We start from the raw sequence: 15508 nt of genomic DNA, 5'->3' as shown, positions 1-15508 counted from the left end.
CAGATCTCATTACAGATGGTTGTGAACCACCATGTGGTTGCTGGGATTTGAACTCAGGACCTTCAGAAGAGCAGTTGGGTGCTCTTACCTGCTGAGCCATCTCACCAGCGTCATTCCCTTTCTAACAAAGTAATACAAATGCAAAAATAATTTTTTAAAAAAAATCATAAAGTTTTATATTATACATCACCTTTTCAAGGCCATTCCCGTCTAGAATTGCCTTAGTTTGCCAGGGCCAGTAAAAGGAAGTCACAAAATCGCCTTTAGCCAACTTCTGGTGCTTGCTCTCCTCTATAATTCCAATTCCTCCACCATCAGCCACCTGCGCCAGCTGCCACGGTGCCAAATAGTCAGTGCCAGTATCCTCGTTCATCTTACAGCGCTGGAGGGAAGGAAGGTCTCACTAAGGCAAGGTTAATTTACCAACCGAAACCATGCAAGTCTCTCTTGCCCTACCCTGCTCTTTTCTCTTCTTTTTATTAATTATCTTTATTTCACATGTATCTGTTTTGCTTGTATCTGTGTATGTCAGGTCCTCTGGAACTGGAGTTACAGACAGTTGTAAACTGCCATGTAGGTGCTGGGAATCGAACCCTGGTCTTCTGGAAGAGCAGCAAGGGCTCTTAACAACTGAGCCATCTCTCCAGCCCCTCTCCCTCTCCCTCTCCCTCTCTCTCTCTCTCTCCCCCCCTCTCTCTATCTCTCTCCCCCCCCTCTCTCTCCCCCTCTCTCCCTCTCTCCCTCTCTCTCTCTCTCCCTCTCTCCCTCTCCATTTTTTCCTGCAAAAATTGGGGAAACCGTGTATCTGGCTTTTACCAGTAAAGAAATACAACTGAAAAGAAATTTAGATCTATTCTAAATTGGACTGTGGTTGAAAAGAAATTTAGATCTATTCTAAATTGGACTGTGGTATTCAAAACAGTATTGTTCTGGTATAAAAGACACATAAATAGGTCATTTTAATGGTTCAGCAGGTAAGAGCGCTTGTCACCAAGTCTGATTTCCATCTCCAGAATTTACATGATGGAAGGAGAAAAGAACCAACTCTCAAAAGTTGTCCTCAGGTCCCCCCATGTGAGCCATAGCAGTAATGAATGATACATGCAAGCACCCACACAAACACATACACACACACACACACACACACACACACATATATAAAATTTTAAAAATCTGAAAAAGGAGTGGAATTCATTAAGGAAAGCATCTAAAGGCCAGCTTTTCCTTTTGGAAGTTTTAAAGATGTGTTTGTTCCATCAGCACTGGTGGGGCTGGGGGCTAGAGCCCAGCAGATCCTGGAGCCTGCTCACCCATCAGTCCGGCTGATCACAATCCCCAGGTTCAGTGCAGGACCCTGTCTCGTAGGGTGGAGTGGGCCAGATGTGACTCAGACAGTAACGTCTGACAACCTGAGTTTGATCGCTGAGCCCACATAAAGGAAGGAGAGAACTGACTTCATACAGCTAGCCTCTAACTTCCACATGTCATAGCACATGCATGTTTGCACACAAATCACACACATGCACATACACACACATACTGATTTAAAAAATAAAGTGGGGCTGGAGAGATGGCTCAGTAGTTATAATTGATACAAATTATTTACAAATTCAAAGACCAAAGGAAAAACCCTCCAATTTATAAGTCCAGTGAGACGGTTTGGCAGGTAAAGGTGCTTGCTGCCAACCCTGACAGTCCAAGATAGATAACCAGGACACAAATGGTAGGAGGGGAGGACAGACTTCGACCTGCAGGCTTTCCTCTGGCCTCCATAAGTGTGCCGTGGCATGTACACACACACACACACACACACACACACACACACACACACACTATAATAAAACATTTTTATTACTGAGATAAGGACTCACTGTAACTCAAGCTAGCCTCAAACTTGGGTGACCTTCCTGCCTCAGCTCTCCCAGTGCTGGGATGGCTGGATGCAGGTGTGGGCCGCCATGCCCACGCATGGGCAGCTGATTTCCAACAAAGGTTCTATAAGCAAGTAGTCATTTCAGCAAGTGGTACTGACGCCATTGATGTCCACCTGCGAGACGGAGGTTGAACCCTGTGATGATTCACCTGGGGTGGGGGGGTGGGGGGGTCAGTGGGGTTGTAGTTCAATGGTAGAGTACTTGCCCAACATCAAACTTCCCAGGATGTTGGGGGGGAGGCAGGGAGAGAAAGACTTAATTTTATATGTCTGACTAGATTAGAGAGGTGCTTACTTGACGCATAAAGTTTTGTTTCTAAGTATGTCTGGGAAGAGGGTGTTTCCTGAGGAATCTGTATATAAAGCAGTGGGCTCAGTGGGTGAGATCTACCCATAAGACACAGTCTAGTCAAGTGGTCAGGAGCTGGATGAAAAACAAAAACAAAAACAAAGAATAACTCTGCCTTCCTCTGGAGTGGACACCTTTCTTCTGTCCTTAGAGCTCAGAGCTGCAGCGCCTGTGGTCTCGGGGACTTGCATTTCCAAGGGACAAGGGCAGCAGCCTTGTGGGGTCTCAAGAGTACTTACCATATAAGGAAACACTTTTATCTGTAAGTACATATCAAGAGAAATGAAAGCAGTCTATATAAAAATTTGTGCACAAATGTTCATAGCTTATCACGATTGCCAAATAATGGGACCAACCAAGGCTTATATGATAGTGTCATAGTCCAAGCATGGAGGTCAGATAACTCACAGGATCTGGGTCTCCCCTTCCACATGTGGGTTCTGGGGATCAGGGTTGGCACAAGTGCCTTTACACACTGAGCTATCTCACTTCCCCATGAGAGAATTTTTCATATTATTTTATTTTTTTTATTATTTTTTTAAAAACACATTTATTTATTATATGTAAGTACTCTGTAGCTGTCTTCAGACACCCCAGAAGAGGGCATCAGATCTCATGACGGATGGTTGTGAGCCACCATGTGGTTGCTGGGATTTGAACTCAGGACCTTTGGAAGAGCGGTCTCTCCAGCCCTCATATTATTTTATTACCTTAATTTAAAGCTTTACTTATTACTGAGAAGAACCTGGTCATTTGGAAGAACTTCATTAACCACATTTTCTTCCATTTTTGTTGTGGTTGTTGTTGTTGTCTTTGCTATTTTTTTCTTTGTTTGTTTGTTTAAAAAAGGGTCCCACTACATAGCCTTGGCTGTCCTGGAACTATGTACACCAGGCTGGCCTCAAACTCACAGACAATCTCCTGCCTCTGCCTTCTGAAAGCTGGGACCAAAGGTATATACCACCATTTCTAGCTTACAGTATTCTTTAATAGCACCAATGAATAAAAATAAAGGTAATTTTTAATTCACAGATGTTTTAATCATACAGAAACCACAATAAAATTCTGATGAAACAACATTAAAATACAAAAACAGCATTATTTTTCAATAACTTCCAACACCCTGCTTCTTACCATGTAAGGATCCACAGAGAGATAAAGAGTTCTCACTTGAACTTGTCCTTCATTGATAGTATCCGGTAAACTGAACTCTTCCACCCTGAAATTCTCTGCAACTGGATTTCCATTTTTCCCTAAATTTTCAGGCAAAAACATGAAATTAAAAAGTTGCTTTTTTTGCCCCAGTCTCACTTTGTAGCCTTCGCTACACAGTTCTCCAAATATAGACCAGGCTGGCTTCCAACTCCATGATCCACTTGCCTCTCCTCCCATTCTGGGATTAAAGGTGTACACCACCAAGCCTAGACATTTGTTATTTTCTAAATGTTCCCCTAGGACTGAAAGTACTCCCAAGAGATAGGAAGTAATTCTGAATTTGAAGTCATCCTGGTCTATGTGGTGAGTTCCAGGCTATCCAAAGCTATGTAGAGAGACTTTTCCTTTAAAAAAAAAAAAAAAAAAAAAATGGGCTGGGCATTTAATCCCAGCACTCAGGAGGCAGAGGCAGTCGGATTTCTGAGTTTGAGGCCAGCCTGTTCTACAGAGTGAGTTCCAGGACAGCCAGGGCTGTCTGAAACCCTGTCTCGAAAAAAAACAAACAAACAAACAAAAAAAAAAAATGGGAGGGAGGGAAGATAGAAGTCTGGAGGTCAAGGGTGGGACACAGGATGACTGGAGAGATAGATGGCTCAGTGGTTGAGAGCATCTGCAGATCTTCCAGGGGCATGGGGTTTGAGTCCCAGCACCTACATAGCCACTAAAAACCATCTGTAACTCCAGTCCCCAGTGATCCAACGCTCTTTTCTGGCCTCCAAGAGCACTGATTGCACATGGTAGACAGACTTACATGTAGGCAAAACCCCTATACACATAAAATAAATTCTCAAAAAAAAAAAAGAAAAAAGAAAAAAAAATTGAACTTGGCCTGGAGAAATGGCTCAGTAGTTAAGAGCACTGGCTGCTCCTCTAGAAGGCTGGGGCTCAATTCCCAGTGCCCACATGGTAGCTCACAACTGTCTGCATGATGGTTTGGATGGTTGGCCCAAGGAATGGCACTATTGGTGGGTGTGGCCTTGTTGGAGTAGGTGTGGCTTTGTTGGAGGAAGAATGTCACTGTGAGGTAGGATATGAGACCAGTCTCCTAGCTGCCTGGAAGCCAGTCTTCTTTTTGCCTTTGGAATGAGATGTAGAACTTTCAGCTTCTTCTCTAGCACCATGCCTGCCTGTGTGCTGACGTGCTTCCTGCCTTAATGATAATGGACTGAAGCTCTGAACCTGTAAGCCAGCCCCAATTAAATGTTGTCTTTATAAGAGTTGCCTTGGGGGCTGGAGAAATGAATGACTCAGAGATTAAAAGCACTGGCTACTCTTCCAGAGGTCCTGAGTTCAATTCCCAGCAACTACATGTTGGCTCGCAACCATCTGTAATGGGGTCTGATGCCCTCTTCTGGTATGTTTAAGGACAGCTACAGTGTACTCATAATCAATCAATCAATCAATCTTAGAAAAAAAAGAAGAGTTGCTTTGGTCATGGTATCTCTTCACAGCAATGGAAACTCAATCTAGGACAGTCTGTAACCTCAGTTTCAGAGGATCCATGGTACCAGGTATGCACACAGTACACACATGCAGGCAAATGTTCATACACAAAAAATAAAATAAATCCTTAAAAATTGAATTCAAGTTTTTCTTTTAGTTATGGAATTAAAAGTTACAAAGTATCAGAAAAGGCAAAATAAAGTTAGGTAAGCTTTCCGTCTTCAGAAACAGAGACTCAGGTGAACATTTATTGTTTTGTTTGTTTGTTTGTTTGATTGTTTTTGTTTTTCAGGACAGGGTTTCTCTGTATAGCCCTGGCTGTCCTGGAACTCACTTTGTAGACCAGGCTGGCCTCGAACTCAGAAATCCGCCTGCCTCTGCCTCCCGAGTGCTGGGATTAAAGGCGTGCGCCACCACGCCCGGCAAAATTTATTAGTCTTAATTTACTTTCCTACCTTAGTTTGCTACCCTGACATCATATTGGTTTTTATTCTTCCATGTGTGTTATAATTACCCTAAACCACAACTGTTCATTTACCACAGGATCATACATACCAGGTCGGGAATTCAATACCACTCTTTGTATGATCATCACTTGAATTTTGCAATGGTTTCACAAGACTTCTATATAAAATAATTCCTATAGTTAGAAAAAAATCATTAGAAAGATATAAAGTATTCAACTAAACATTAAAATGTCATTTGTGCTACTGAATGGAGAGGAAAATCAGATTTTGGAATCTAAAAAGAGATTATTCAGTGGTCAAAAGCACTGGCTGCTCTTCCCCAGGAACCAAGTGAGTTCCCAGTATGCACATCTCAGCTCACAAGTCCACTACCGGGCACCTGTCCTCTGTTCCCCTTGGGCACTGCACTGCATGGGGTGCACAAACACAGACTAGGCAAAACACCCATACACATGAACTAAAAAGAGCAGAATTTTAAAATTATGTTACTCCCCCCGTCAGTATGCCTCCTACGGTAAATATATGGAGAAAACAACTAAATCCGATGAGAATTCTTAGCTAATAGGAACAAGTTCACTGAAGACTGAAAGGGCCAGAATGACTTGGTCTTGGATAATCTGGGGACAGTCCGCTTCATACCATCATGATTAAGTATCTTACTAAGGCAGAATTAAAACAAAAAACAAAAACAAAAAAAAAAATCAAAACAAAACAAAAAACATCATTTCATGTTCTACCAGAATTAGGCAGTTATTTAAGCTATAAATATAAAAAGCACTAGCCTAGGAACCAGACATAAAGCTCAATAGTTAAGCACTTGCCTAACATGTACAGCCAGAGTGGGATCCCAGATTCCACAAAATACAAAGACCTTAACTGCTTGGTTGGCAAGATGGCTCAGTGGGTAAAGGCTCCTGATGCCAAGCTAAAGACCTGAGTTTGATCTCCAGGACCCACATGGTGGGAAGAACTGACTTCCAGACGTTGTCCTTTGATCTCCACATTTGCCATGCATACACATGGCCCTGACACCCACACAGCTTAAATTAAAAAGTATTTTAAAACAACTGTTTAGTTGGACATGGTGGTACACATCTTTAATCCCAGCACTCTAAGGGCAGAGGCAAGTGGAGCTCTGTGAACTCAAGGCCACTCTGATCTACAAAGTGAGTTCCAGGCCAGTCAGCGCTCCACAGTGAGACTATGTCTCAAACCAACCAACCACCAAAAAGGTGGCTTTTCAAAGGTTCTTTTGAATAAGTATGTGTTCAGAGAGTGTGTGCAGGTATACATATGTACACAGGTGGAAGCCAGAGGTTAACCTCGGTGTTCTGAGTGTGTGTGCAGGTACAAGTGTACACGTGTGGGAGCCAGAGGTTAACCTTGAGTGTTCTAAGTATGTATGAGGTACACATGCGAAAGTCAGAAGTTAACCTCAGTGTTCTAAGTGTGTGCAGGTGCACATGTGTATACATGTGAAAGTCAGAAGTTAACCTCAGTGTTCTGAATGTGTGTGCAGGTGCACACCGTGTATACATGTGACAGCCAGAAGTTAACCTTGGGTGTCATGAGTGTGTGTGCAGGTGCATACGTGTACACACTGGAAGCCAGAGGCTAATAACTCTGGTGTTGTCCCTTAGGTGCCATCCCTTTGTTTAATTGTTCATTGGTATGCAGCTCATCCATCAGCTGCCTGCTGGTCAGGTGTTAGAATTACAAAACAGCTTTCTTTTTCTCGTGGGGTTGGTCTTGTTGTTTTACATTCTTATTTGGGGGAAGGGGAGTATATATACCATAGTGGTGTACATATAGAGGTCAGAGGACAATACGCAAGTCAGTTTTCTTCTTCCTCAACTCTGGTTCTAGGGATTGAACTCAAGTCCACCAGGCTCAGTAGCAAGCACCTTTATCCGCTAAGCCTAAGCCGTCTTACTGGCCCATTTTGTGGGATCTGGGGACCCAATTCAGGTACTTAGAATTGCAAGGAAAGTGCTTTTGCCAGTTAAGTTCTTTCTGTCTCTCTGTCAAGTCAGCTTTCTATCACTCTGTCTTCTTGAGACAAGTGTTCCATTCAATAGTAGCCCAGGCTGGCCTGGAACTCACAGGCAATCCTCCCAGCTCAGTCTCCCAAGTGTTACAATTACAGGCAAGCTACCATACCTAGCTCTTCAAAGATTTATTTTATTCATTTATTAAAATGGGTATTGTGCTGGGTAATTTTATGTCAATTCGACAAAGGCTAGTCATCTGAGAGCAGGGAGAAAATGTCTCCATAAGACTGAGCTATAGGCAAGCCTATGAAACATTTTCTTAATTAGTGACTGAGGGGTGGGCCCATCTCTGGGCTGATGGTTCTGGGATCCATAATAAAGCAGACTGGGCAAGCCTTGATGAGCAAGAAAGCAGCACCCTCCACGGCCTCTGCATCAGTTTCTGCCTCCAGGTTCTTGCCATGCGTGAGGTCCTGTCCTCACTGCTTTGGATGATAAACTATTATATGGAACTGTGAGCAAAATAAACCCTTCTCCCCCAACTAGCTTTTGGTCGTGGTGTTTCATCACAGCAATAGTGACTGAAACTGAGTTTTGCTGAGTCCAAATACATCAATGGGCTAGAGAGGTGGCTCAGTGCTGCTCCCCCAGAGGACCTGGGTTTGATTGCCAATATGGTTGGTGGCTCACAGTCAACTCCAGTGTCAAGTGATCCAATGCCCTTTTCTGGCTTCCAAGTGACCCAAACATGAGCATATACATAGACATAGAACATCCATACATATAAAATAAGAACAACACTTTTAAAATGTATCAAAGCGTGACCACTTTTTCTATAGCACTATACTTAAACTTAAAGCCTTGTTCATAATGCTCCCTTTAAAAACATACTTATTTGGGGCTGGAAAGTTAGCTCGATTGTTTGACAAGGCTCATCTTACAACTCAAGGTTTATGGTGAGACAGTCTGCCTATGTTGCCCAGGACAGCCTCCACCTTGCAGTCCTCCTGCCTCGGCATCCCAAGTAGACAGGATTATAGGCACACACCATCACATCCACGTACATTAAAGCACTTTTAAAACTTCAACTTACAGGAAATTCATGTAAATAGCCAAAAGTTAAGTAAAAGATTAATTTTTCAGAATTTATAATTTGAGCTAGCAAAAGAAGCAAACTGAATTTTCGGTTCTGGCACTATCTGATTGAAAAATCCCTTTGCTTCAGCAGTAAAATAAAATCAAGTCTTTAATGTGCCCACCTTAGAGTGGACTCTCAGTTAATTACCTTACAGGATTAGCCCCTATCTGTGTGCTCATGTGTACACACGCATGCTCACTGGTATGCATACATCACAGTGCTCAGGGTAGGTCAAAGGACAAACAACTCTAGGGAACTGGGTCTCGTCTGTACCTTGAGGGATGCAGGGATTGAGCACAGGCCATCAGATCTTTAAGTACCACCTCTATCTGCAGAGACATCTCTCCAGCCATCACCTCCATCTTAAAGATGAGGGAACTGCACCTTCGAGGGCTTAAGCACTAAACTGGAGTGGTGGAGCCAGCTCAAACCCAAACTGCCTGAGTCTGCACAGCCAAACACCTCCTTTAATCCCAGCACTGGTAGGCAGGTAGGCAGCTCTCTGTGAGTTTGAGGACTGGTTACCAGGACAGCCAGAGCAACACAAAGAAACCCTGTCTCAAAAACCAGAAAAAGAAAAAGGAAAAAAAGAAACATTCCATGCTGCATGTTTAAGCTGATAATTAATTTTTAATAGGCTTTGCAATTTTTTCCTGCTCATTTGTGACTTGCTCAGTTAGTATTTATATAGATTCTGATAATTTACAGATAACTTTTGCAAAGATTCCATTACTACTGCTTGCAACAAAGTTATAGACATGCACACATCAGTGTACTGTATCCCTGAGCTCTGCAAACAAAGAGTCAACTGTAGATTGAAAAATATTAATAAAACACACAAAAAAAACAAAAAGCAGAGCCAGTGTAATGTCCAATAGAATCTCAGCACTCAGGAGTCTGAATGAAGAGCTCAGTGTGATTGCTGGGCAGTGGTGGCACACACCTTTAATCCCAACACTTGGGAGGCAAAGGCAGGCGGATTTCTGAGTTTGAGGTCAGCCTGGTCTACAAAATGAGTTCCAGGACAGCCAGGGCTATGCAGAGAAACCCTGTCTCAAAAACAAAAACAAAAACAAAACAAAACAAGAGGCCAGTGTGATCAAGCCAGCCTGGATACACAGCAAGGTCCTGTCTCAATCAATCAATATTTTCAAAAGTATTAAAATAGATACTCTCTGTACTAAACACCTACAGACTTCATTATTCTTTGAACAACATAGTGTAACAACTATTTACACTGTTTATATTGTGTTGAGTATAAAAGTAATCTAGAGAGGACTTGAAGTTTACAGAAAGATGTGTAAATGATACACTAATAGACCATCTTATTTTAAGGAATTTGGACATCTGCAAATTTTGATATCCATTGATATTCATATGATCATGAAACCAATCCCCAGTAGATGTGGGATTGGTTTATTATAAATTGGATAAATTATATCCATTATTAAAGTAACTTCATCTTACAAAGGAAGTTTAGTATGATGTGTGTCCAAGACCATAGACAGGTGACAGTGGGAGCGGGACTGAGTGAGATTGAAAGGCATAGCTCTCAGCCAGACCTCCCGGCTTCCACACTTCCCATTCCACCACTACCTCCTCAGACAGGGCTTTGACACCATAACCAGACTGCTACCTGACTCTCCTGCAGGACCTCAACGCTACAGAACAATTCCACTCTTCCTGTTCATTTCTTTTTGTTTTCAGTCAGGGTCTCATTATGTAAGCCTGGCTGGCCTGAAACTCACTATGTAGTCCAAGCTGACCTCGAACTCAGAGAGACCTCCTTGCCTCTGCCTCCAGAGTACTGGGTTTAAAGACTTGCACCACCATGCCCAGCCCCAACTCTGTTCTTAATCAATTATTAAGAAAGGACTGGAGAGATAGTTCAGCTATTAAGAGGGCATATTAAGAGCTATTAAGAGCAGAGCATGCCCTGCTCTTGGATAGGGGATGGGTCAGTTCCTAATACCCACTGGCTACACCAGTTCCAGGGGATCACTGCCCTCTTCTGGCCTCCTTAGGCACTACATATGCATTTGAGGCACAAACATGCCAGCAAACATGCAGGCATATAATACATTTTTTAAAAATGATGCGTTTCAGACTGGAGCTTCAGCCTAGTGGTAGTGCACTTGCCTGGTATGTATGAAGTCCTAGGCTTGAAACCTGGGACCCAAAGAGGTAAAAGAACCAAATGACCGGTGCTGGTAACGTTAGTAAGACCTTTAGTAAGACAGGATGAAGAATACAGAAGCATCTCCACTCCTTTAGTTTCTCTAGCACACACACTGATAAGTCTCACAGATGGTGGCAGAAAAAATGGCCACCATCTGTGAGTGGTAGTTACTCTCAAATTCACTCTTCCCTTTGGGATACAACTCATCAGGGTAAAATACTTTGCAGCCTTCCTTTAAAGCAAATCCCATTTCCATCCCATTTCACTCAAAACCCTTCAGGTAAGTTCCTCTGGCAACATAAATACTAGTTAACAGTAATTACGTAATAAATGACTATTAACAGAAGCAATAGCACAGGTAAGTCCTTACCCTCCAACATCTGGGGCTAAGTCAACCTGCCGGAAGGCCTGCAGATGTTTTTACAGTGCACGCCCAGGATTGGGACTTACGGCTCCCACGCCACATTTGGAGTCTCCTTGCTTTGTTTCTTCACTCTTTTGTCTGGAGAATGTCCTGACCCTGACTGGTTCCTCAGTGTAACCTGCCTTGTTCTTCTATTCTCTTCTCTTATTTGGAAATGATCAGTTGGTTTAGAGGACCGATGAGATTCAATCTCTCTCTTTTGCCAACTATTAGGGACTGCACCCAGACCCTGGCAAGTGCTTCAGATTGGGGTGGGGGCAGGATGGGGTGGGGATCTATAAAGGCAGTGCTGTCTACACCTTATTCGTCAGATCATTTAGTGTAGTGGGGAACTTTTTTTTTTTTTTTTTTTTTTGAGATGTGGCTGCTAGGTGCTCAAATTCCTGAGTTCCAGCGTGTCCCTTGCCACACCCTCCTGCTGGGTGAAGATTCCAACATCTCTTTACACCCAGCCAGAGACACTTTCTATGGAATCACCATGTATAGAAATCACATAAAAATTAAAAACCAAGTTTATTCAGCTACAAATGTCAGACTGTCCTTGAGTGGTTATTAACCATACTGTGATGGCTAAATCTTCAATCAAAGGACTGTTGCCCAACTGCCTGAGTTTCTTTTCCTATTGCTGTGATAAAATACCCTGATAGGAGCAACTGAAGGGAGATGAGACAAGGGTTATTTTGGCTACAGTTTAAGGGCACAGTCGTCATGGAGAAGTCTGGGTGCTTGAGGCAGCCAGTCACACCACACCCACAGTCAAGAAACAGAACAACGGGACTGGTGAGATGGCTCAGTGGGTAAGAGCACCAACTGCTCTTTCAAAGGTCCTGAGTTCATATTCCCAGCATGGTGGCTCACATGCACCCGTACGTAATGAGTGCGCCTGAAGACAGCTTCAGTGTACTTACTTATAATATTAAATGAGCAGAGCTTATCAGAGCGAGCAGAGGTCCCAAAGGCAATTCCCAGCAACCACATGAAGGCTCACAACCACAGTGAGCTCATTTACATAAAATAAATAAATCTTTAGAAAGGAAAAAAAAAAAAACAGAACAAAGAATGCTGGTGTTCAACTGGCTTTGTTGTTTTATTCAGTCCAGGTCCCAAACCTAATTGTCCCACCCAGCCTTAGGGTGAGTCTCCCCACCTCAATCATCTTAAAATGAAGCCAATCCCTCACAGGTACACCCTGAAGCTTGTCTATTCAGTGATTTCTGAACCTCTCAAGTTGACAATCAGTGTTAGGCATCACACAGTGCCGTTTATCTGTTCTCTATTTTCAGCATTATGCCCTATTTCTCTAGATATGCAAAATAGAGCCAGTGTGATGCCTCCCACCTGTAATCCTGCACATGGGAGGTAGAGGAGAGAGGAATGAATTCAAATTCAGCCTCAAGTACATAACAAAATTCAAGGCCAGAATTCTGGGATATGAGACCTTGTCTCAAAAACAACAAACAAACCCAACCATGACTTACTCACAGGTTCTCCATCTAAAAAAAACAGATCACATTCAAGACCCAAAGGGCAGTGGGTTAGGAGGCATCACAATGGAGGCAGAGCTGAGTAGACCTCAGTAAACCCCATTTGCTGTTAAATTAATTTGATTGTGACCATTCCAAAACAATATCACCAAAAGATCTGGTTCAATGACAGTCATTAAAAATCGCTTTAACATCTGTGTAGCCGCCTATTGTAAGGAAAAGCTCATTGAACTCACAAGGGCAAAGGACTCCTTCTGTTTCTAGCCCAGTGAGACCTTGGAATGGTCATACAGCTTATTTCCTGAATGTTTCCAGGTGCCCCAAAACTGGGTGAGGGAGTTTACATGCTCTGGCATGGTAGCGTACATTTGTTATCCCAGTTACTGGGCAGAAGGAATACAGACAAGGCCAGCCTGGGCAAATTAGTGAGAACCTGTCCCAAAATAGGAATGAAAAACAGTCTGGCAATATAGGCCAGTAGTAAAAACCACTTGCCCAGCATACACAGGGAAGGGGGAAGGCTGATCTTGGGTTTAATTCCCAATACAGAAGAAAATAAATTATTAATCAGCTTGCTTAAACACAACTCCCTCCTCAAACATCACCGCCACGAAGTTGCAAACAGCCTATCCTTTTCACAGTCGCCATACAGAGGCTGAATGACTTGTCCAAGGTCGCACAACTTGTCCCCGATACCATTCAATAAAATACACCTCGTGTTTATCCGTATTTTTTTTCAACCATTCTGCCACAAAGGGCTCTGCTGACCTTCCCTGTGCCGTCTATGCCACCGTGTGCAAATGTCCACCTCAGAAAGCCAACCAACCTTCTATGGCTCCCATGACTAACCACTTTCACAGAAATCACTAGTACTCTGCCCAGGATTTCAAGCCGACCTCCTAGATCCTCAGCACCAAGAGGATAAAAACGCGTGTCGGTTTTTCAACATGACTTAAGTGTACCCCTACGCGTGGCACACAGTAGGTACTCCATAGATGTCCAAATCTGAAACACCTCAAACACAGCCGCGCCCAAACTTCACGCCGTTCACCCTCGGAATTCTTACAAAACGGAGAGCACCTGTTACTGGGCATTCCCTAGTCTAGCGTCCCAAGCTATGCCGCCGGTGTCGCCGGGAGCTCGACGAGGACGCCCACAGGTCACCCTGGCTCGGAACTGCCTCCTTTTCCGCGGGTTTTATCCCGCTTCCGGTGCTCGGATGCAGTGTCCGCTGCCTGTCTGTCAGCTTGAGATCTCGCGGGATTTGGTGAACTGCGAAGGGTCGGCTGGCGACACGACCTTAGCCCTAGGACCACACTGCGCAAGCGCAGGACTAAGCCTGTCTCCTTGCCCTCTCTTCTCCTAGGGCCGGGGTTTTGAAGTTCATACGCGATCCTTTGGTCCCCAAGGTTGGTGAGAATCACAGGATACCTTGCTAGTCTAGGCAAGGAGTATCATAAGTTAACCTCATTGGGGCTCCGTGGCCGTCCCCGCCTCCAGGACCCAGAGAGCAAATTGTTTGACTTCAGGTCAAGTCCCCTGAGTCCTCTTGTGCCCCCAGAGGTTGAGCCCGCGTCCTGGCACGGTCTAGGCAAGCGACCTGACACGACGGACCTACAGCTCCAGCCTCTGGAAGAAACTTGATTCATGTTAGATTCTCTGAGTCTTAGTTTGGGAAATGACAGGGAGAGAAATAGCATCAAGTCTAACCCTTGTTTTGTAGGTGAAGAAGCTGAGAATTAGAGGGCTAAAACAGCGGCTCTCAAACTTCCTAATGCTGCGACCCTCGTGCACGGTGACCCCCAACCATAAAATTTTCATTGCTACTTCATAACTGTTATTTTGCTACTGTTACGACCCGTAATGGAAATAACTATGTTTTCCGATGGTCTAAGGGAACCCCAAGAGGCTAGAAATTCATGGCTTGAGAACCACTGTCCTGTCTTCCCCTCCTTCCCTGCATCGCCTCCCCTTCCTTCTTCCCTTCTTCTACATTGATGAGTTTTATCTGAATGTATGTTTTATATTCCTAAACAATGACTCCCCAAGTCCCCTCCGAGTCTTTTCTTCCTTCCTTCTTCATGGTTCATGGTGCGAACTAGGTTGTCAGTACAATGAAGTCAAACTAATGGTTGGGCATGGGCTCTTCTGCCCTTTTTTTCCAGGAATATGAGCTGTTCATTAAATCAGGGGTGAATCACTCCATTTTTGTTTATCATTGCTGTGAGGTTCACAGCAATTTGCCCAACTCTGTGAGCACTGATGATCTCAGATGCACCCGTGTGACTGTGCCTCACCAGCACAGCATCTAATGTGACTTTGGAGCACAGCCCAACACAGCTGACATTTCCCTTTCCAGCTGGCATTGCCCATGCTCTTGAGACCATGATGTCAGACGGTTGTGCGCACCATCACAACAACACAGAGAGAAGAATCGAAGAGCTTACTCTCTTATTCCTGAGTCATCTTTTCTTTTTCTTTTTTTCTACCCTTCTAGAGCTGGGGATGAACCCAGGGCCTTGCACATGCCAGGCAAGCTCTCTGCCACTGAGATGCACCTCCTATTCATCCACCGCTGTTCTGTAACTAACATAAGACAGATCTAAAAGAAAACGGTAATGTTCAATAGAAAAGACGAATTAACGGGTCTGGAGAAATGGCTCAGTGGTTGGGAGCACTGGCTGCTCTTACAGAGGACCCAGGTTTGATTCCCAGCACCTCGTGGCATCACACTCTACTGTAACTCTACTTCCCAGGCGTCTGGCATTCTCTTCTAGCTTCCACAGGCACCAGGTATGTACTTGGGGTACATACATATATGCAACCAAGACACAGATACACATAAGTAAATCTTGTAAAAATTTTAAAAGAGGACAAACAGATTG

At 43.8% G+C, this 15508-nt stretch overlaps 1 protein-coding gene across 2 annotated transcripts in view; it reads right to left on the bottom strand.

Annotated features, from left to right (window-relative positions):
* The window catches only part of Ptgr2 (prostaglandin reductase 2), a 31294-nt gene extending 17412 nt beyond the window's left edge, over window positions 1–13882 (bottom strand). The window contains exons 1-4 of one of the 2 annotated variants that reach the window (XM_021202079.1): window positions 13704–13882; window positions 5496–5580; window positions 3417–3535; window positions 191–382 (exon numbers count right to left, since the gene is read on the bottom strand). In XM_021202079.1, coding sequence (XP_021057738.1) covers window positions 191–382; window positions 3417–3535; window positions 5496–5532 — 348 coding nt within the window. In that variant the 5' untranslated portion in view covers window positions 5533–5580; window positions 13704–13882. The remainder of the gene's footprint in view (window positions 1–190; window positions 383–3416; window positions 3536–5495; window positions 5581–13703) is intronic. The other variant, XM_029541021.1, reaches the window with a different exon arrangement.
* Window positions 13883–15508: the final 1626 nt, after the last annotated feature.

Source organism: Mus pahari, chromosome 7 (genome assembly GCF_900095145.1).
Source record: "Mus pahari chromosome 7, PAHARI_EIJ_v1.1, whole genome shotgun sequence".
NCBI classification, from domain to species: domain Eukaryota; kingdom Metazoa; phylum Chordata; class Mammalia; order Rodentia; family Muridae; genus Mus; species Mus pahari.
The sequence above is the reverse complement of the archived record's forward strand: the minus strand, read 5'-3'. Positions and strand labels throughout refer to the sequence as shown.